The sequence below is a fragment of the Lepidochelys olivacea genome (genome assembly GCF_965140295.1).
Source record: "Lepidochelys olivacea isolate rLepOli2 genome assembly, chromosome: 5".
Lineage (NCBI taxonomy): Eukaryota > Metazoa > Chordata > Testudines > Cheloniidae > Lepidochelys > Lepidochelys olivacea.
Genome location: NC_140415.1, coordinates 19,870,607 through 19,892,239, shown reverse-complemented (window position 1 = coordinate 19,892,239; position 21,633 = coordinate 19,870,607). Strand labels below are relative to the sequence as shown.

Below are 21,633 nucleotides of genomic sequence, written 5' to 3'. Positions count from 1 at the left end.
CCCCCCCCGCCCCCGGTTGCCCACTTTAAAGGAACTGATGACTTTGCAAAGGGGCCTGGGGTGCTTTGATTATTATTATAATTATTATTATTTTTTAACCATCCTCTCTTTCATAAATGAGGGATTTGGTCTAATTGTCAAAGCCTGAATTCGGCCCCCCATCCCCTTCCACTCCACCCCCAACTCTGATTTCCCTTTGCACCCGGCGGCTCTTCACTCTAAAGACTTTGGGTCTTTAAAAAAAATCCTTACATGCTGCTTTACATGGAAGGAGGAAAAGGAAAAAAAGTTGGGAGCGGATGGCTGTAGTTTCTTCCCTGCGATTCTCATTCATTCATCGCTGAACCTCCTGTTGCATAAATGATGCGTTGAGAGCGTGGCTCTATTTTTCCTTTTTTTTTTGGATTTGGGTTTAGAGTGGATGTTACCAGGTTTCGATCGTCTCTTTTGGAAATACAATATCGCCTTTTTTGTTGTTGTTTTTGCTGCCCCTCCATCTTTTTTCCCTCCCTTCTTCTCAGCTCCCCCTCCCCAATCTACCCGCCCCCCCAAAAAAAAATCCGATTGTGTTTCCTCTAAGGCTCGGGACTGGGTTTCTGATTGCGGTTATTTCCATGTTTCTAGGTTTGTGTGATTTTGCTAAAATGCATCACCAACAGCGAATGGCTGCCTTAGGGACGGACAAAGAACTGAGTGATTTACTGGATTTCAGTGCGGTAAGAAACAACGGTGGAAATTAACAACAGCTGTAAAAAATATCTTCTAGCTGATCTGTTAAACTAAAAAACCAAAAAAAAAAAAAAACCCAAACAAAAAACAAAACAACAAAACTGTGATCTAAGTACATTGGGTAATTTTTAATCAGCAGCTAGACCCATGGTAAATATGCTCGCTTAAAAAACAAAAAACAAAACAAAAACAAGAGTCTTATTATATTTTCTTGTACGTGATGGGAGATGCAATCTTGTGCCTAGCTTACTTTTAATGTCATGGATATCCAGAAATTATTTTTACAAAAAAATCAACCCACCTAAAAATGGACATTTCTCATCATTAGTTAATATTAACAATAATATAATCCTATTACTCAGCACTTATTTACATTGTCAAAGTGTTGATGGCACGTGAACTAATTAATTACTAATTAGTTACTTATATTCTACTTTCAGTTCTTCCCTTGTTTCATTTTTTTGGCACATTGAGAGTGCAAAGAAATCCACAACTGCCTCAGTTTAAAGTTTTCTCTGAAATCTCAGATGGCTTCTGCTGTCGTTAAACCTGTTTAAATCTTTTCTGAGGATCCCCGGATAGATGGTGCTTTTTTAAAAGTACTTTTTGTCTCTTTGGGGTTCTTGTAAATAGCCTAGTTCTGAGGGCAAACGTTAATCTGGACGTGTGCACTTGTCTAGTTTTATTCCCCCCACCCCATCCTTCCTCTCCCTTCCTCCTCATCCCTCCCCCCTTCCCCACAATATGTCAGGAGCATTTATTTAAGGGAAAAAAACAGTTTGTGTAAGGTGCATGTATGTTCTAAAAAGAATCAACATTACCACGAAAATCAAAACCACCTTGTAAATGAGGCTATTTCAGTCTGCTGCTGCTCTGGAAGAAAAGGAGTACTTGTGGCACCTTAGAGAGTACTCCTTTTCTTTTTGCGGATACAGACTAACACGGCTGCTACTCTGAAACCTGTCATTATGCTGCTCAAGACTTTCCTTTGGAGAAATGGCTTTGGGAAGTTTGGCCAGGAAATGTAGCCTGAGGCAGCTTTGCAGCCCCCCCCCCCCGCCTTTGCTTGTTGCACTTTTTCCATTTGTTCCTTCGCTTTTTGCAGGCTCTGACTCAGGGAAGGTGCGTATTATCCACTAGACACGTCGAAGAAGAGGGAAACCAATTAGGGTCGAAATAAATGCTGGAGAGAGAGAGAGAAGGGGGAGGGGAAGAGAGAGATTGAGAGAGAGAGAGAGAGAGAGAGAGAGAGTCTTGCTTCAAATTGCTCTCATGTTAGAGACGAAATGAGAATTTAGGGCAGGTGGCACTTTGCATTATTATTATTTGGGTTCACATATGACAGGCAAATCCTAAAACGGGATGGAAATGGACATTGCTACATTTATGGCCAAGGTTTCAACAAAAACTTTTTTTCCCTTGCCTTTGTCAGCATAGGAGTTTGAGTGGGGATTGTTCCTCACTGAGTTTTGGTAATATTGTTGGGGTCTGTGATTTTTCCAAATGTTAGTTGTATTGTTTGGGACTCTAATGAGCCTAATTAAAAAAAAAAAAGTGGAAGTGGTAAGGGGCTAGGGGTGGGGTTGTAAGAAATACGGTATCATTTTCGGTACCATCATCTCAGATGGATGATTCATATTAAGTAAACTATTAATGTCCTTTTTTAGAGAATGTGGAAGGAACTTTGGGTTAACAATGAACACAAAATCTCCTGTTTTCCAGCAGTAATGTTTCTTTGTTTCTTGTAGATGTTTTCACCTCCTGTGAGCAGTGGGAAAAATGGACCAACTTCTTTGGCAAGTGGACATTTTACTGGCTCAAGTATGTAAAATCTTTGCTTAGCATGCAATTAAAATAGTCTTATTTATTCACATGCATTTTGTCCGTTTTGGTTGTGTTAATCTGTTTTGGAGAGCACATTCATTGAGCGCTATATAAGAGCTGGTAGTATTATCATTATTATTATTTCGACAAGTCTGATTGGAACATTTTCAAATATTTTCATACGTTTGTTATTGTAAATAAAAAAATCAACAGTATAATTGTTCAAAGTGAGCTAGGTTAAATCTCATTTTTTAAAAAATCAAACGTTGGAGAATGCTTTGTTTAAAAATGGGGGTTTCTGTGTTTATTTATATGAAGAATGGTAACCAAAACAGCTAGGATAAGACTTAACAGTCACAAAGCCTCTTTTATTAAATAAATAAATAAATAAAAAATAAGAATCATAATAGAAAGGTCAGCCATACTAAAGCAAATAATTCTTAATTTTAGAAGTTAATGTTTACTGATGGAATAATCATGATCAACTTGAAATCTCAAAATTTTCCTTTTCAATTTAAGACACTGATACTTTTTCTTTCTTAATGTTTTTACTCCTTTCAAAGAGTCCCCTGAAATTCACTGAGTATTATCATTATTATTAATATTATTTATTATTTATTGTAGTTGTAGTATATGGGTGACTTTTTCATTTAATAAATATATGAGCCTTGTTCGTGACATATTGTATATGTGTATCTATGTATATGTATAAATCAGAGTTTTCGCAATAGAACACCTGTACAATGATTGTCTGGCAATTAGGGAGGAGTTTTATGTCAGAAATTTTTATATGCCTGACTACTTCAAATTACACACATTTAAATTTCTTTATTCTTTTGGCTATTCAGTTCCATTTAAGAGGGTTTCTTACATTGCTGCAAGTAGTGTTTTGGATGTGTCACAAATACATCTACAGTTAAACAGTTGCAGTGTCTTAAAAGTACTGGCAATTGAACATAACTGTACAATGTACCTAACAGTATTGTATACAGAATACTGCTCTAAATCAGGTAGTAAATTTGGACAAGTCTTTACTGCAAACTATCACTGGATCTCTTTCTCTCTCTCTCTGTGTAAAAGTCACTGCATATAGTTTCATGTCTGTTATTTTCAGTTTGTACTCAAGTAATTAAAGAAACCTCTTCTGTGCATTCAGTTTAACCATTTTTCTGAAATGCACTGATACGTTAATTAACTTTTAATTTCTAAAGAAGGACTTTATTACCATTAATTTGATGTTAGGTTGTGTTATACAATATTTATATGTCCTATTAGGTGCCACTTAGTGCTATTAAACTCTATTTTTTTTCTCCTCTGATAATATTTAGATTTTTAAAATAATGACAAGATATTTATGATTTTTCTTCATAAATATAGTTATATTTTCAATGTAGTGACTTTGGAGATTTTACTGATCTCAATAACTTTATAGTCATAGTTTGCCTAATATCTCTTATGTTAAAGTGCTTAATCCTATTTTTATAATTTTATTGACAATAGCTGTTTTTATTGAATGTATAATATTCAATACATTTGTTTTCATTGGACAGAAGTGTAAAGCATTTGTGCCAGACAAATCAATTTGTCATGCTTATACACAATCAATGCAGTAGCTAACTCTGGTCTAGCAGTAATTAAATAGATTGCTATATTTAAGAAATTTGTCTTACGCTTCAGCTATGAAGCCAGTGTGATCAAAAATAACAAAGGATAAAAATTCTAAACAGTTAGTGAAATTGAGTTTTATAGTGTTTGTATTATGTCTAAAATTGAAACTATGGAAATAACTTTGGTGCATCATTTTTGACATGCAAATGATTTAATGAACTGAGGTAAGTCAGTAATATTAAGATGTGGACCATTTAAAATAGCAGCTCTCATTGAAATTCATACTTAATCTCACAATCTGTGCTAACATGCATATGCTTAAATATAGCACTTTGTGATAGAAGAGGGTAGAATTGCCCTGCCTGATAAATAGAAATATATATTGGTAGATTTTATTCACAGTGTGAAGAAAATGTTCACTATTCTTTGTGTAAATAACTTGCAATTTACTATATAAAAATCTCCTGTTTGGTCATTAGACAGGCAATTTAAAATGCTTGTTCATTGGTTCCCAAGAAAGATGTCAATACCCACATATTAAAAGTATTGTACCTAATGCACTAAATCGTATATCTGTGGCCTTGAAGATATACTTGTATAAAGAAAAAGTGTAGTTATTGTTTCATGGTATATGTGTATAGCTGTGTATAGTAGTGCCTTGGAAACTGCTGCAAGATATGTTTTAGATAAATGAATATTCAGCAGCATTAAAAACAGTGATATTCGTAATTCAGAAATATAATTTATTGTCCCAATTTTTTTTAGCTATCAAAATTTGTTCAAAACTGAGACTTGTATGCAGATTACTTTTTCTACTGGGTAGATGAACTTAAAAAGTTTGAGCAGACAAATGACATTCCTCAGTAAAACTGATATTTCTTGTGTTGAAGACGCACAGATGTCGTCATCCCTCTGTGTTGACTTGAAACTTCTGAGTACAAAAAAGACCCCAAAGAAAAGTAGTCCCATGTAGTGAGGTGAAACTAACTGTGTTTGTGCGGAGTGTGGTAACATTTAATCTTGAAGTCATTTTATAGCTCTTTATTCATTTAATACACAATGCTCTGTTGTGATTTGTAGTGTGTGAATGAAAATAAAGTAGAGCCATATTTCCTTTAATCTTTAATTTCACAAACATAGATTCTTACCACCTTAAGAAATGGTGAGGCTGCAAGGGAGAAAGGAATGTAACCTGAGCCACAGCCATCACATTCCCATGGAGCATTTTTCACATGAAAGGTTTTTGTCAACCCAGTAAAGGACCAGCAGCTTTTGTTTGATGTTTGCAGGTGTTCAGCAGAGAGCACTAAAACAATTCAGCCATGCTCGTTCAGAGGCTTTATGACCTTAACAGGGGGAATTGGTGAGGATTGGAATTATTTTTAAGAAAACTTCCCTAGAGTTATTTTAACTTGTATATTGAAATTGTAAAGTGATTTAGTACCTGCTAGCCAATGGTCTTAAACCAAAGTGAGAAATACACATGTCCATTTGAATCAATTATTTATTTATTAATTTTTAGGAAAGGATGGCAAAATAACAAAATCTACTTTTCCAACATTCTAAAATATTTTGTGAATATCTGTCATGTTCTTCATTTATATCAACTCTCTACAATAAAAACTGTTAGCTAGCAATGGGAGTGTGAGATAAGAGAGAGACAATAATTGTTTGTACTTGATTTTGAGAATAGATTTTGAAACAGACATATGATATTGTTGGTACTGAACAACTTGTTAGATCTAGTACATTGGTCACATCTGGCACACTTCAGATTTCCAGCTATTATATGGTGGTTACAAAATCCCTCTCCCTCCCAGTTGTGTTAAATTTTGGCTTCTTCTTCTTCTGCAAGTATTTAATTTTATCTACATTTTCAAGCATCTATTAAAGATTGCTTACAGTATGTGTATTTGAATATTGTGTGGATGAGAACAGCAATAGAACGAATTAATGCTTAGGATAGGCCATTCCTATTATGTGAAAAATCTTCGTTAGCATAGACATTACTGAATATGTCTATTGATTTAAAGGATTTAAAAGTTTGCGTTTAATTGTGTCCCTAGTTTGATTAAAGTTGTCCTGAATTGGAAAAATAGTGATTACCAATTAATATTTCTTTAAGTAGAAAGACACACATTCAGTTTGATTTTGAAGTTATTTTTGACTTGGCCTGTGTTTGTGGGTAAATTGTAGCAAAATGTGAAGGGCTTTTACACAGTTCATTCTTTGAGCATGGCCTTCTGTGATAAAGCACATATTTTTTTTATTATTAGTTGATCAGCAGGAAAACTTACACTAAATATAATATTTACCTTAAAAAGGGTTTTGGTAGCTGTTGAGTCTAGTGCCACCTCAGTTTGCATCCACAGCTCACATTAATGTTAGTAGGAATCGTGTGTGTGTGTGTGCGGGGGAGAATAGACGTGATTGGGAGAGTTTTTTTTTTGAGGAGTGCTAATATTATTTTATTTTTTAAAAAAATGCAGAATTACCGTTCAACAGCAGAAAATAAAGTATGAGAGATTTTAACCAGGCAGAGGAGTAGTTTTAATAACTGAGAAGTAGAAACTGGCATTGGTATATGATTATATGTTGCAGTTAAACAGGTGCCCTGAAAGACTAGCTGTAGATGTTCAAATTTGTAATGGATTACATTAAGGGTCAGACTTAGAAAAATATTATTTAATATGGGTGTGGGCTTCAGTTGCATGTTGTGTCATGTTTATCAATTTGACACACGACATTCCACCATTTTGGTGTATGGATGCAAAAAAAAAAAAAAAAAAAAGTAGCAGTAGAAATCGCAGACCCTTGGATCATTTAACCTGCCAGTCTTCACCATGGTCAGATTGTATTTATGGATTGTAATATTCTTCTCTTATTTTGTCTTTTGCTAAATCTTTAGGATTTAGCTACTCAAATACTGAAGAGCAACTACTTTCATATTTTTCATCACTAATGTTGTGTAATTATGATTAAGAAGAAAAAGAATGCTGGTTACCTCCCATCCTTCCAGCTATGTTTATGTATAAAGAGCTTGATCCTGCTCCTATTAGCCTCCATGGCAAATCTCTTGTTGACTATACTGGAAGCAGAATGAGGACTACATTTTGGTGTTTGAATTGGCCCTGAGATCCCATATTTACATACTTATAGGTCTTAAACATTTAGGCATAAATAGAAGAGATTATTACCAAGCATGTACCTTATTCAAAGTGCCAAAGTGAGTGTTATTCTATAAAGAGCATCCTAAAGTAAATGCCATCTCTAATTATTTGCCTATATTTTAAAATTTGAAACTAAATTAGTATCTTAATAATATCAGAAAGAAGATATGATCCCCTCTTAACTTCTGACGAAGAGGTCACTGACATACTGTAGCCTTGGAAGATGATGGATAGTTTAGGTAACAATTTACAAAAAAGGTTATGTAGAGTGCAGTACCGTGTTTATTATATTTGAAACTGTAATATATACATGTACTTTGCTGTTAGCTACTGTATCTTTTTTGTGTTTAGTATGGGTTTGTTGTTTAATCATGATCAGGATATACCTATCGCACGATGTATGTAGGTATGCAACCCCATTTATGTAGTTTATAGTTCTAAAGCATATATTTTCACAGTCTGAGTGATAAAAAAATTAATTGGGTCCAAAATTCAGCCAGTGCAGCTTGAAAGAATCATGTGCAGCTGCTATGGGAGTCTGTCGGCCACATTAAGCATTGACATAAATGATGTTATAAGTTATTGAATGAATGTAAGTTAGTCTTACGAAGGTGCAAGTGTTAAACCAGTGTGACTTGCCCTGATCTGGCATTAAATGGGGTTTCAAAACCAGTGTAACTTGCACACTGAGGGATACAGTAGAAAAAGAGATTATCAGGATGGTATGAGATACAATAGGTTTCTTCTAATTTGGTTTGTTCCCACACCACCTGCAGCAAGCTGGGAACCAAATTCACATTAATTCTTGTCAGAAGTCAGTACAAGTCCCATCAACTGAATTTGATTCCCATAGAACACTACTGAGGCATAAATGATAATTGCGTTGTGCACCTGCTGAACAACAGATCCTGCAAGTTGCACTGCTTTGCCAGTTATACACATTTTCTGGCCCTCTTATGTCCAGTGTGTAATTTACACTACTATTTATGCCATGGCTGAATTTGAAAGTCCAGTGTTTGATAATGACTTCAGTAAATAACAGGTTTTAAACAAACACACTTTGGGATTCAAAGACTGTTAAGAATTAAATAATTAACATTTTTGGACAACATCAGCAAATTATCTTTACCATATTACTGCAATGAGGAAATCACTTAGATAACAGATGAACAACTGAGTCACATAAGCATATATAATAGAACTATGTAATGAAAGTTTATGTTGAATCTCTCTTAAATGCTCAGAATGACAGAGTACTAAAAACTGTCATATAAACAGTTGTGTTTTGAGCTTAAAATTATTCCTTTTTTCTTACATTTGCTATGATAAACAAAGTAATTTTATAAGCTTTTCAGATTAAACATTTACATCTAAAGGTAAACTACATTTTGTATCTGGAAGTTTTTGACTTAGGAAGGCCTAGAAAGAAGTAGAGTTGTGGTGACCTCTGGCCTGTGTTTTCAGTGTTTGATATTATGATGCTATTTAGATCTGTTCCCATGAGCCAAGATAACAGAACTGCAGTTGCTTAACAAGGAACAGTGTATGTGTTTCAAATAGTCTGTATTTTAAAGATCTTTTACCAGCATTTTTTGGATAAATGTTATCAAGGTGGTGAATGTAGCCATTCAACAGGTAGAAATTAAACTTGTCCAAAAAATGCAAATTCATTTATATTATAGGAAGTATCTCAAGGATCATGCTCATTTTGTTTAGAGGCTTATAGAACCATTGGGGAAAAATCCCATAGTGTTCACTCAGACAAAACTCTTATTGAAGTTAGTTGGGTTTTACGGGTATAAATAAAGTCAGATTTTGGTTTCTAGAGAGAAGAATCTGTGTAATTTGGGAATAGTTTACATGTCCTATTTAATAAATGTATATATTCATACTGTAGTAAATATCAATGTATATATTATACTCCTCCGTAACCTTTATCTATATGTTTATCAGTCTTTACATTCATAGAGGACCTTTGGACAGGAATCTTGACCTTTTTTTCTGTCTGGAAAGCATCCTAGTACATGATTGGAAATACATAATAATAACAATAAGAGCCAAATGAGATCACTTTGGACATTTAGTCTGGCCCACTCTTTCTGCAGTGTTAATCCCTACAAGAAACTGCATGTAAGAATCTTGATTTTAAACACAGAACCGGATTTTAAAAAATAACTACCAAAACTGGGCATTCGCATTTGAGTAGCTATTTATATTTGAATGTCCAAGGGCCCAGAGCAATAAGGTCTTCAGGGTTCTCAACTCCTGTTCTTGTTAGGAAGTACTGTGCACCTCCCAAGATCTGGCCCAAGTGCCCAAGCTCTGCTACCATTATCAGTAATTATGAAGTATAAACATTTGGGATTTGTGCCTTCATGCCATGTGTCTTCTTTTGAATACTGGACCTCCATACGTCTTATCTAACCTGCTCTCAATAAGGGCTTATTGCCTAGTGGTCATTGGCAAGGCTGTAGTACAGAAGCAGTAGTGACTGAATTTTTAGACAATTTTCTTAATATTTTACAAGGCCATTAAAATATTTTTTTTCTTAACAGACTTGCAGGAATAGCAAAAGTGTTGAGAAAGGTTGGCATGTTTACTTTCATCGCAAAAGTAAATAAAAGCGCAGTTGATCAGCTTATCAAACAACCAGGTGTGTTTAAAAATCAGTTTATCTTGGTGGATTTCAGAGCTGTGAAAAGGTATTATATTTAAAGGTACAGTTACACTATTGTTCCTATGAATGCTATTGTGCTTTTTTGTGACAGTTAGCATTTAATGAATGACTTTCTCGACTATCATTGGTGGTAGTGACAATATGGAGTTTATTAACTGTATTGATCTATTTTGGAAACAGCACTTCACACGTCCTGCTGTATTTGGAGAGTACTTTTGAGGAATTAGTTTTATCCTCTAGAGTTGATTTTTAAAAATAATTAGAGATTCCTCTTTCACTTGATGGAAAGTCCTCTGAGGTTAAGATCATGCATTAAGCACTTAAGTGGCGCCTTTCACCCAGTCTATTCAAAGTCTATCGGAAGTGAAAGATGAGATATTGGTCACTGAAATTAAAAGTTTAATAAGGGTCTGATCCTGCTTCCACTGAAGTCAAATTCTGATCTTTAGTTGACTTCCAGGGGAGTAGAATTGGGCTTTAATTGTCTTCTTTCAGATTTGCTTTAAGGGTGACTTGTCCTGCAGACCTTACTTGTGTTAGTATTCTTATTGAAGTCAGTGGGAATAGTTAGGTCAGTGGACTTTCTCATGTGATTAAGAGCAACAGAATTGAGCGCTATGTGGATATGCTATATATATTCGTGCTTATTATATTCATAGGGTGAGAGTCTGTGCTGTGCCATGATAGAACCTGCAGTTCGAGGGGAAGTGGGGCTAAGGTATCTGTCACCTCTGTGCCGATTCTGAGTAGTTCAGGGAGCCGCAGTGGCCCCTAGCCAGGGCTGTCCACATCATGATAGCCTATCACCAATTGCCTGTAGACAGAAGCACTGTCTAGAATCTCTGCAACTCTGTGTGCTGCAGCTCCACTTCTTCATACCCTTGACATCCCCTTCCCATCTTCAGCCCCACCCTTTATACTAGGATATGCAAGAGTCCTTGGAATTCAGCATGTGGCTGTCGTCTTCAGTTCTTGTGCTGGGGGAATTCTCCTCTTGGCTGGATCCTAGGTTTTTAGACCCCCTTAATGCTGCTCCGGTCCTTTTACCCAGTGTACTGTGACCAGAACAGGGGTGAGAATCTCATCCACACATTTTAAGGCCAGAAGGAATCACCATGATCATCTAGCGTGTCCGTTTACATAACACAGGCCATAGAATTTCACCCAGTAATTTCTGCATCTAAGCCAATAAATTGTGATTGAACTAGAGTATATCTTTGACAAAGACTTTCAGTCTAATCAGATACACCAATATAATATATAAGATCATTATATTTTGTGAGTATATAACTAGATTGGGCACCCATCTGTCTGAATTCTGATGATGTTGGCCATAAACAAAGGATTCCTGAACTGCCTTGTTCCTGAATAATTTATATAAAATTGCGGGTTACCAGATTAACACAGCATAACCTGGTTTGTCCTTGGATCATGCATTTGACTATGGTCAACCTGTTTGATAAATAACCGTTAAAAGGATTTTGTTATGTTAAAAATAACAAAGCATGACTCCTGATTGAATATCAAGACTGTAATTTAATCTCAGAGGTTCTGGTACCGTTCATAAACCATTTGAGTTGTTTTGTACTTTGTGACATCAGCCTAAAACTTGATTGAATTATGTCTTTGTACCGTGAGAGCACCTGCTAGTACCACTCGATTTAAGGGTCTGTCAGCATTTCCATTACACGCCTTCTTTCTGAGAAGTTTGTGCCTTGGACTGAGCGTTTGAACTTTGCTCAGCACTGGCATATAAACTTTCAGTCTGGGAGCAAAATAGCCCCAAACTGTAACATAGTGCATAATGTGTCAGTGCCACATTTTTTTCACCACTGGTTTTCCCTTTTAAGATGTCTGATCCTGCTTTCCTTAGTTGGACAAAGTTCCTATTTCAAGTCAATGGGAGTTTTTCCGGAGTGAGGACAGCAAGTGTTGGCCATCAGTGAGATGCAAATGCATGAAAGGGAGTTATTTTAAAGTCTTAAAAGCAAGCCTGTCCTGAGCTGAGGCTGTGACACTTGGAGTCTCTGTAGTGCAAGTGTCTGCAAGTTGTTTGTGTGAACCTGCATATATTTGAGGGTAACTAGGTGCATGGTAGATCCATACTAGCAGCCTTGCCTACTGCTAGCATGACGGACCTATGAAGGGATTCCCATCTAGAGAGCAATGCTGCGTTTGCTTTCAGGCTGTCCAGTCCCTTTCCTAAACCACCGCCTAGTGCCAGTCACTTCTTCCCCCTCCAAATAAGATCAGAAGCAGGAAAGGTATTGCAGTCAACTATGTAGCAGTGGACTTTGGGGTTCAAAGCATACTTTGGGGACAAGTCTGCATTTAAATGTTTTTGTTATATTTTAAACAGAATGCAAAAGTCTCATCCCTCCGTAGAAACTTGGAAAGATGCAAATAAGTGCGTGGGAGTATCTTCTACCTTGAATCCGTGGAGCCTGGAGAGTGAATCCTGTAGGGCACATGTGAGGGCAGAGGCTAGGAGGGAGTGCAAGGCAACCTGGTAGCATCTGCAGTGCTGCTCCTTTGGCTGAAACTCTCATGAATGAAGATCTGTGTTAGCATCAGGCAGATTTCTTATGTGGATTTAATATGTATATAGATACATCGTGTGGTTTGATATCTATGTAAAATGGGGTTAAAAATTGAATTTCTGTCCTCAGATGCACATTCATGACTCCAATGACTTGAATCGCCCAGAGTTCCATCACTTTTATGATTTTAAATTAGAATGATAACAAATCTGTAAATATACTTTGTGATTTAATTATATCCTGTATATTAATTCAATACATTTGTTTTCTTTGACCATTACAGTGGCTTTTTAAAATAGGGGATATGCCTGAACTATAGTTTAGTCAACCTTATGATGCACGGACATCAAACTATCAAAACCCAATATAATGTGTCAATTTGTGGCAAACCAAATAGTGCTTGAATTCAGTTTTCAGGATCTCACATTAACATTTAAGTACAGACTCTAGCTGGCTGATCTGGGGTATTCGTTCTGAGATCGGGCTGAAATACTAAGTGAACAGACATGGAAAAAGGCAAGTATCTTGATCCCCCACAAGTTCAATGAAAGGTTTGCCATTGACTTTAGTTGGGACAGAATTAGGCAAAATTATATTATACTACATTTTGATTAGAAGAAGATTAACGTTTGGAAAATGATAAAATGTGGAAAATGATAAAGATACTCTTATATAGAGCTATTTTCTTTAAAATGAAACCTAAAGCAAAATATTTATCCTTTTACTCACTAGAAGACTTGAGTTCAGAAGTCTGTGTTTCCTCGGTTACTGTTGATGACATCAGCTTCCTCCATGCTATCATTGGTTAGAGGGAACAGGCAGAATGCTGACCAAAGATTGGAGGGAGTGTGAAGGAAGAGGAGGGTTTATTTGAGGTTACGGCAGTGGACTGGACGTCAAGATTCATTTCCTAGCTCTGCCATGGATTTCTTTGTGACATTGGGCAAGTCACATATCTCTGACTGTGTCTCAGTTCCCATCTAAATGGGATAGATAGTACTTCCTTTGTCTATTTGGTCTATTTCTTGGCAAAGACTGTCTCGTTCTTTTTGTTCAGTGCCTAGCACACTGGGGCCTCTGAACACTGCTGTAATACAAATAAAAGTGATTTTCAAATATGGTTTTTATTCTAAATTGGTTTTTAATTTTTAACTGTATAAGAGGTCAGTCCTGAGCAGCCACAGGAGGGATTCAGCATCTTGCTGAATTGGGTCTATAGTCTGTTAGAAGTAAGTCCTTTTTTGCCCCAGCCTTCCACTGCGTGACTATCATCCAATAGGCATCAGAGTTGTGGTTTTGCTTCATGACCTGTTGGGACTGAATAGAGATTTAGAGAGAAGGGCAAGGGTAGGGCCTTGGCTGCATGACTGCCACGGATAGATCCAATACCCAAACCTCCTGCAAGAGAAGGAGGAGGCTCAAGAGCTTCCTTAGCTACTGCAGCTTTAAGACTGCAATAGCAGACCTGGGTTTGCCCTACGGTTACTCCACTGGCTTGGAGAGTAATTTATCTTCCTTGATCTCAGTGGACCTCCCCAGCACTCAGCTCTTTTACCTGCATTGTGCATGGAGGAGAGGATTTGGACTTTAGTGATCTGGATATTAAGAGATTTGTGTTGTGTTGTGTTTTTATTGCAAAAGCCTAAAGCTTTGCACTTCACCTTGCAGAAATCATACCTACCCAGATTTAGAAATAATTGCTGGTTTAGTCCTTCTTAAATACATTATTTTACAGTACGGTGTATATCAAAGTACTTCATGAGAGCTGTATTGATTTCTGATGCATAAATTTACCTGAGTTTGGATGAGCCACTTTTTTTGCTTGTTAGGCTTAAAATCCTTTTTCACCAGTAACTGAATGTTTGTGATGAAGATTTGGAGGAGAAATGGACATAAAGATTTGGAAAATAAAGATTTGCTATTCTTGTCTGTGTACATAAGTTGGGCTATTCTGTTTTTTGACGGACTTCTACAATTATTTATTGCCTTGTATTCTTTCATTTTGTCTACATATTACCAAAACAATTTGTTTCGTAGGACCTTGCAACCTGAATTCACTCTTCTGTGACTGGCTAGGTATCAGATACCACGTGCAGTATGTTATCAGGAGTCTTTGTTGATTGGTCTTCCACTAATGCTATTCGAAGGCAGTTCTGTTCTTTGTGATATTCTTGGTCCTTCGAAACTAAGTTTATTTGATTGTATTTTGTCCATAGAAGCCTTCGGAGAAAAATGTAGTTAAATACATCTAGAAGTTAGATGAGTCCGCTTCATTCTACGGGATCATGGTTGCTAACAAATGCACTGCTTAACTTCTGTTCTTCTTGTCTAATTGCTCCGTAGATTTCGTATTCTTTGGGAAGATTTACTTAGGAAATCCTGTGTCTTATTGTATAAATAGTAGAAAATTCATTAGCCTAAATTAGATATTTCATAAACACCACAAATTCGAGAATTTAATTTAAGAGCTAGCTTATTAACTAATGGACATTGTTTTTTTTACTGTCCTAATTTCCTCATTTATATTCCACTTTATTTCTTTTATCTCTCTCTTTTAAAACTGGAGTAGCTAATTGGCACTAGTGGCAGCATCATGGTGACAGTGCTTCAGGTTCATGCTCGTGTCAAGATTTGATAAAGCGGTTTGGTCAGTGTGAAAGAGCAATGCTTCTTCTCATGTCCCTGACTGTGATTGAAACGTACAAGATCCTGAAAATGCATTGATATCTAATGAGGAAATGAACATAGCAAAATTACCAATTACACAAAAATAAACACACAGTTCAGAACAGTTTTGGTCGCCATAGGAGCTTTTAATGTACATTCTTCTGTAGATGCTCCGTGTCTACAAGCACCTTGTTGGTTTTCTGTTTAATACTTAGCGGTGAAAATAATGACTGTATGTTGTTATTATTTTAAGCAAGAAACTAGTTTAGTTGAAAGACTGTTGCCAGACTATTTTTAAAAAAATAACACCTTTCACTTCTCTCTGGGTTAATATTAAACGTTTCTGTTCAGTCCTGGGTACTCAGAGACTGTATTAGGAAGACTGTCCTTCCTTCCTTGCATGTGGAAACTGGAATGTGTGATGTATTGTATCTTTAGATGTAAGAAGCCAGTCTGCCATTGGGAAGGGCTAGGCTGCGTTTTCAAAATGGGAATTTTACAGAGGGAGAGACACAGACACACTTTGCTAAGACTCATGGAGATTTTATATTTGTTCCTTCTTTGTTGATTTCCTTAGTCCAGTCATTTAGACGGAAAGTCCACTGAGATTATGGGGGGAAGGGGGGAAGGAAGGAAAAAAGAAAAAGAGGCAGTCCTATTCTTTCTGTACTCACCCAATCCTGCCCACTGGTGGAGCAGGATGAGACCCATTTTCTGCAAGAGACACAATCAACTTGAAGTCTAATTCAACTTCAAAAAATGGATTGCAGGTATGACACTTACTCTGGAATTCCCCTGCAAATTTTTGTGGTTTTACAGCCACATTTTCCTATTATTTGTTTTTAAATCTCCATCTGTCTCTGTCTGAGAAGCCCAGACAAACAGGAAATTAAGTATGTCGGGGAAACAGTGAAAATGTCTAATATACAAAGTAGTGTGAAATGCACCAGTAAACACACTGAAAATAATAGTGAGAAAGAATTTATTCTTTTTAATCTTTTTCATTTACTCTAAGGTTTTTTTCAGTTGATGGGGTCTCTCTAAGTCTTATCAGGTCTGTATTATCTCCTTTCCTTTTTCCCAGAGTACAGTGACCTTTCTCCATTCTCATAACTGTCAGATCAAGGATCTCCATTAAATGAACAGCAAATCCATTCTCTTGTTCTTGTGTTTTTCACATTATTTATTTATATTCATGGAAGACTGTCTCTCTGTTTGGGGTGGCACAAAATTTAGAGTATGGCTTGGTTCCATCTCGCAAAGAGTTTAATAATCTATTCCATGCCTGAGCTCTCAATATGTACAATATTCAGAGTAAACATTCTTTACCAAAAATACATACTCTAATATCAAAGACAGACTTATCTGAAACTTCTACGAAGCTAGAAGAAATAACAATTTTGGCTGATTTCTTAAACCCCTGCTAAAAAACAAAGTGTTACCTCATTACTTTCTAGAATGTGTCTCGATTTAACTTAGCAGCCCAATGCATCCCACAGCAAAAATTCTTATTGTTTATTGGGAAGGATGAAGCTTAATACATTTCTCCAAGTACAGTATATAAATCCATCAAAAGAAATAGCTGAAGGTGAACAGGAGTTACTGAGACCGCACGGTATCTAAATGAATTGTATCCCAAAGGTACTGTATGATTTAAATATCCCCCCGCCCCCCGGGGAACCCTTGTAGAGAGGGATATTGTAAACCCCATGGTGCCAGAGGCTAAAAACTTTTCAAATGGCTCAAAAACATTTTGAAGCAGTTATAATGGACCATATGTTCCCTTTGTAGTGAAAATGTGCACAAAGAATAAAGATCCACAGAAATGTTCTGCAAAAATGAGCTGTGCTATTTATTCAAAGCATACCCTCTCGTCGTGGCTGGAGATGCTCCTTGAAGACAGCCAAAAATATGGTTACCATGTTGGGGAAACTATTATAGGAGACCAGGTTGTGCATAACTGTGCAGTGAGCTATTTCCAGCTCCTTTCAGTCAGAGGTGAAGCCAGCCCTCCATCATTAACAGCATATATTCAGTACTCCATGATAACATCATTATCATGCCAAAGCAAGGTTCTCGTGCCTGTGCATAGTAAGTTATTGTTATTAGCAAGGGAATCATAAGCTGCCCAATTAGTTTATAGGTCTGTATCTGGCCCAGTATCTGATCTCTCAGAAAGATAGGAGAGAGTGTCCTTTTCAAGCTGCCACATTTCCAAAAGTATAGGAGGTTTGAGACATGCTATCTAGTTTCTTAATCTTAATTTGTTCATTAGGAGGAAACTTGAAGATGAAATCTCTTCAGAGTATGTCAGGAAGCTACCTCACTCTAAGAGGCCAAGTTTCTTGTTGATGCTTCAAAGAGAGAGTTTCTTTGAACTATCATTTTATCCCATTGTTAGTTCCATGTCCTTCATCCAATTGGTGGAGAGTCTTTACAGGCATGATTGTGCATCTCCATGATTAGTGCCATTTTGTTTTACCTAGCCCAATGGCTAATAACACGTAATTATCTGAGACTTTTGTTACAGTCAGAATTTTATATTCACATTGGTTTGCTTAGATACAGATAAATGCCATTTAGCATGCCACCATTCTTTGAAACGTTTGAGAGCTGTCTTCAACATCTGTACTGGAAACGTTTATTTTTCTTATTAATTTCATTAGGGTTTCATGACAGAACTTATTTGCTGCAGAAGAACGTCTCATCTACTGATGGGTGAACCTGACAAAAGATTTTGTGTTGATAAGCACCCAAGAGCTTAGATGCTTATCCAGTTACCTTGGATCTGCAAAACTGGGCTGAAAATCTAGTGGGAACAGATTTCTTGCTTATAGCTTAGCTATAAATACTGTAAGAATGGCATTTCTTAAGGTATTTCAGTACTAACACTTTCTTTCCTGTTTGGAGGCAGCAAGTTCAGAAGGGTGAGAAAGTTTTAAAAACAAAAAAACACTAGTGGGGAAATAGTATCCGCAAATGAAGAGTTGGTAGTTATGGCTTTCTCTTAAGCATTACAAATATTAAAGAAATGGATGGTGGATTTTTAATGGATCCCATCCTCAGCTGGTGTAAAGTGGCATGCATCACGCCATAGAAGTCAATAGATCTATGTTGATTTACATCAGCTAAGGATCTGCTCTTATGTTGGGGAGGAGCTAATGGGATAAAGTCCGTAGTATCTTTGTTTTGGAGAGGACAGCAAGCAGGATCATTGCTTCCTGGGATGAAGAGATGCTGCAGCTCTTTCAAGCATTTGTGAAGCTTCCACTTAGAAGACTTTTTCTATTTTATCTTTCATCGTAAAATTAGAAGTGCACATTTCAGGATTTCTGATTTGGCTGAAGCCTCCTTCAAGCACACATTCAATAATTTGTCTTATTCATCTCCTCATCATGCACATGGTTATGTTACATTCACCTAGGGTGCAGTGATAGAGATAGGAAGAATGAATATGGATGAATTGAGGAATACAAGTGCTGTAAAGTGATTTTTACAGCTCTTCGTATTGAGTTTGATGCTCTCAAATGGGACACTGTCAAGACCTGTTCTATTTTTTGAGTCATCAAGTGCACTTCATGAAGTTTCCCCCCTGTGCTGGGGCCTGCTCTTGGTCTTAACTGAAGTCAGAGGTGGTTTTGGCACTGATTTCAACAGGAGTGGGATCGGGGCCCTTTGTCTGCCTCATTTGTCTACAGACTTGTAAATTTCAATATCTTGCAAGCTTACGCGAATGGAGGTGACGGGGACAGTGGTGAAAATATATAGTTTGCACTTGTGGTCATGTTTATTTTTTAGATTAGGGTTGCCAGAAGATTAATTTTTATCTTACATGCTGATGTAGACCTTGCTGGGGTGAGACCTTGCTGGTGTCAGAACAGATTTTCAGGGAGTAGAAGAGCATAGTGAAAACATGTTTCAGTATTTTAAAGTGATTAAAAATATTGACTTTTTCTAGCTTCATGATAATTTGTAATGAAAACCTTTTAAATGCATTCCCTGTTATTTTTGTAGTTGGTGTATGCTTTGTATTTCTTTGCCCTACTGTTTGGTTAATAAACATATTTAAAAAAATATATATTCATATACACAACATTATCATGATTCGGCTTAAGCACCTGTAGTCATAAGTGCACTTCATTTCACCTAATTAAGTTATTTAGTCATTTACACATTAGCAACGTACTACATATTCCACTTTTACAGGAACTTATTTTAATTATACTCACAGTTCTGTTCTGCTCCATTATAGTCATAGATCAAGCTGAATAATAACCATTTAAAAAGCCATATGCAAAAGGAGATCATTAAGACCAAATTATGGTAACAATTCTGATGGTCACAAATAGAAGTCTAACCAACATTTTCCGCCCCCCTCCCCCCCAGTCCTGTAGATACAATCCTCTTTGAGCATTTAAGATGACAATTTAAGAACAAGCTTCAGAGGGGTAGCTGTGTTAGTCTGGATCTGTAAAAGTGGCAAAGAGTCCTGTGGCACCTTATAGACTAACAGACGTATTGGAGCATGAGCTTTCGTGGGTGAATCCAACGAAGGTGAATCCTCCACGAAAGCTCATGCGCCAATACGTCTGTTAGTTTATAAGGTGCCACAGGACTCTTTGCCAATTTAAGTACAGTTTTTTCAGTTTCTAATTGTTTGCATTGGACTAGTTAGCTATAATTTCTGAGAGTAGTAAAGCTGACTTAGATATACAATATTTGTTTCTGTCTTTCCCATACTAGTTCTGGTGTTTGCCAAAGAGTCTGTATCCAAACCTATCATTCTAGCTTTTCAGCTTTTGCACAGAGTACAGGATCCATTCAGCTGGGAGTTCTTGACTGACCCCTTCCTCTCCCCTTCCCTCCAAAATACTTTGTTTGGTTTTCATTTTTCTCTGATACTACCTATCATTTAATATCAAGGATCAGATTTACTAGTGTCAGACAGGTCACGGGCAAAATTGCACTGAAGCCAGTAAAGCAGAGCCTGCTTGCATCAGCATTAAATTTGGTGTTAAGTCTGTGTCTGTGAAAGTTAATGTCAGTGCTCTTATAAGTAAATGATGATGGTGGTCTGAAACTGCAGGAAGGCGCTAAGCTATGAGCAAACAAGCTATCTCCCTCCTTTGAGAGACCACCATACCATTTCTTTGGTGCATTCTTTCCTGGCATACCAAAGCTGCTAAATCTAGACCATTTGCCATCTATAAGATGCACCTGTTTTTCAATCTCTAGGTGCATTTACAATAAAAACATTAAAACAAAAACTCTGTCATCCCCACAAATGTTAGCAAATGCAAATAAAATAACTTCCTCACAAACAAAAGAACCCCAGTTGCAATAAAGTAACTCCTTGGAAAGTGCCTCGATAAACAGATAGAATTTGCATAATTTCTTGAAGGTCAATGTACGTACTAGGCTTATTTACATTAAGGGAGAACTGACTTGCAGGTCAAGGACCCTCTGCCAAGTATACTCCCCCAGCTCTTGTATGAGGTTCTTTGACCTGTGCTATGCAGGGCGCCAGATTGGATGATCACAATGGACCCTCCTGGCCTTAAAAATCTATGAATGTATGCAGAAATAGAGACTTAGCTCAAGTATCCAAAATAGTCTCAGCTACTGAAGTAAAACATGAAGAAAAGGTTGGTTTGTACGATACACGTGTCCTAAACCATAATCATAAAATCATAGAATGTCAGGGTTGGAAGGGACCTCAGGAGGTCATCTAGTCCAACCCCCATGACCAATCCCCAGCTAAATCATCCCAGCCAGGGCTTTGTCAAGCCTGACCTTAACAATCTCTAAGGAAAGAGATTTCAGTAACATGGGCTGGAAACCATCACAGTCTGTGGTGTCAGTAGTAGCTTCCTATTTCCCTTCTGCCCTCATGGACAATAGAATTTCAATATTCTCATCGGGCAAAGGTGATGTACATATAATCTAAACACATATATCATCACTCTCGGTATCATAAGTTGTCATATTGGAAATGCTGTTCCACTGAAGTGGTACAAATGGTGCTTGAGTGCTGATCCTTGCACCTTTGTAAGGTGCATTAGTATCATTAGTGACTGCTGTGTCATTTTGACTTGCACAGGGAATGACACCAGGAATCGTACATTGGACTACTTGTTCAATGTGTCAGTTAAAACATAAAACAAATACAATTTGTGATCTAGTGAGCGCTTGGATTTGTTTGAAAACTGGGAATGCTGTGTGCTTGTCAGTGTACTTCCTTAGGCAACCTATTGTCCATCCATAGCTTATATCATTCTCACTTACTTGTATCTCTTTATTTGCTGGTAACTGGACTTCATAATAATAGGACCTTGATTCTTTATACTGCTTTCTCATTTGAAGTTTTCATCCATTACTGATTAATACTTTGAGATCCAAGGAAAGATGCTTTAAGGGT

General features: G+C 36.9%; 1 protein-coding gene across 11 annotated transcripts in view; it reads left to right on the top strand.

Annotated features, from left to right (window-relative positions):
* The window catches only part of TCF4 (transcription factor 4), a 314,975-nt gene that overhangs the window by 1,974 nt on the left and 291,368 nt on the right, over positions 1–21,633 (top strand). For 7 of the 11 annotated variants that reach the window (XM_084629483.1, XM_084629484.1, XM_084629485.1 and 4 more), the window contains exons 2-3: positions 625–716; positions 2,478–2,550. In XM_084629483.1, coding sequence (XP_084485609.1) covers positions 645–716; positions 2,478–2,550 — 145 coding nt within the window. In that variant the 5' untranslated portion in view covers positions 625–644. Of the gene's footprint in view, positions 1–322; positions 432–624; positions 717–2,030; positions 2,125–2,477; positions 2,551–21,633 lie in introns of those variants that run through there. The other 4 variants (XM_084629487.1, XM_084629488.1, XM_084629482.1 and 1 more) reach the window with 3 other exon arrangements.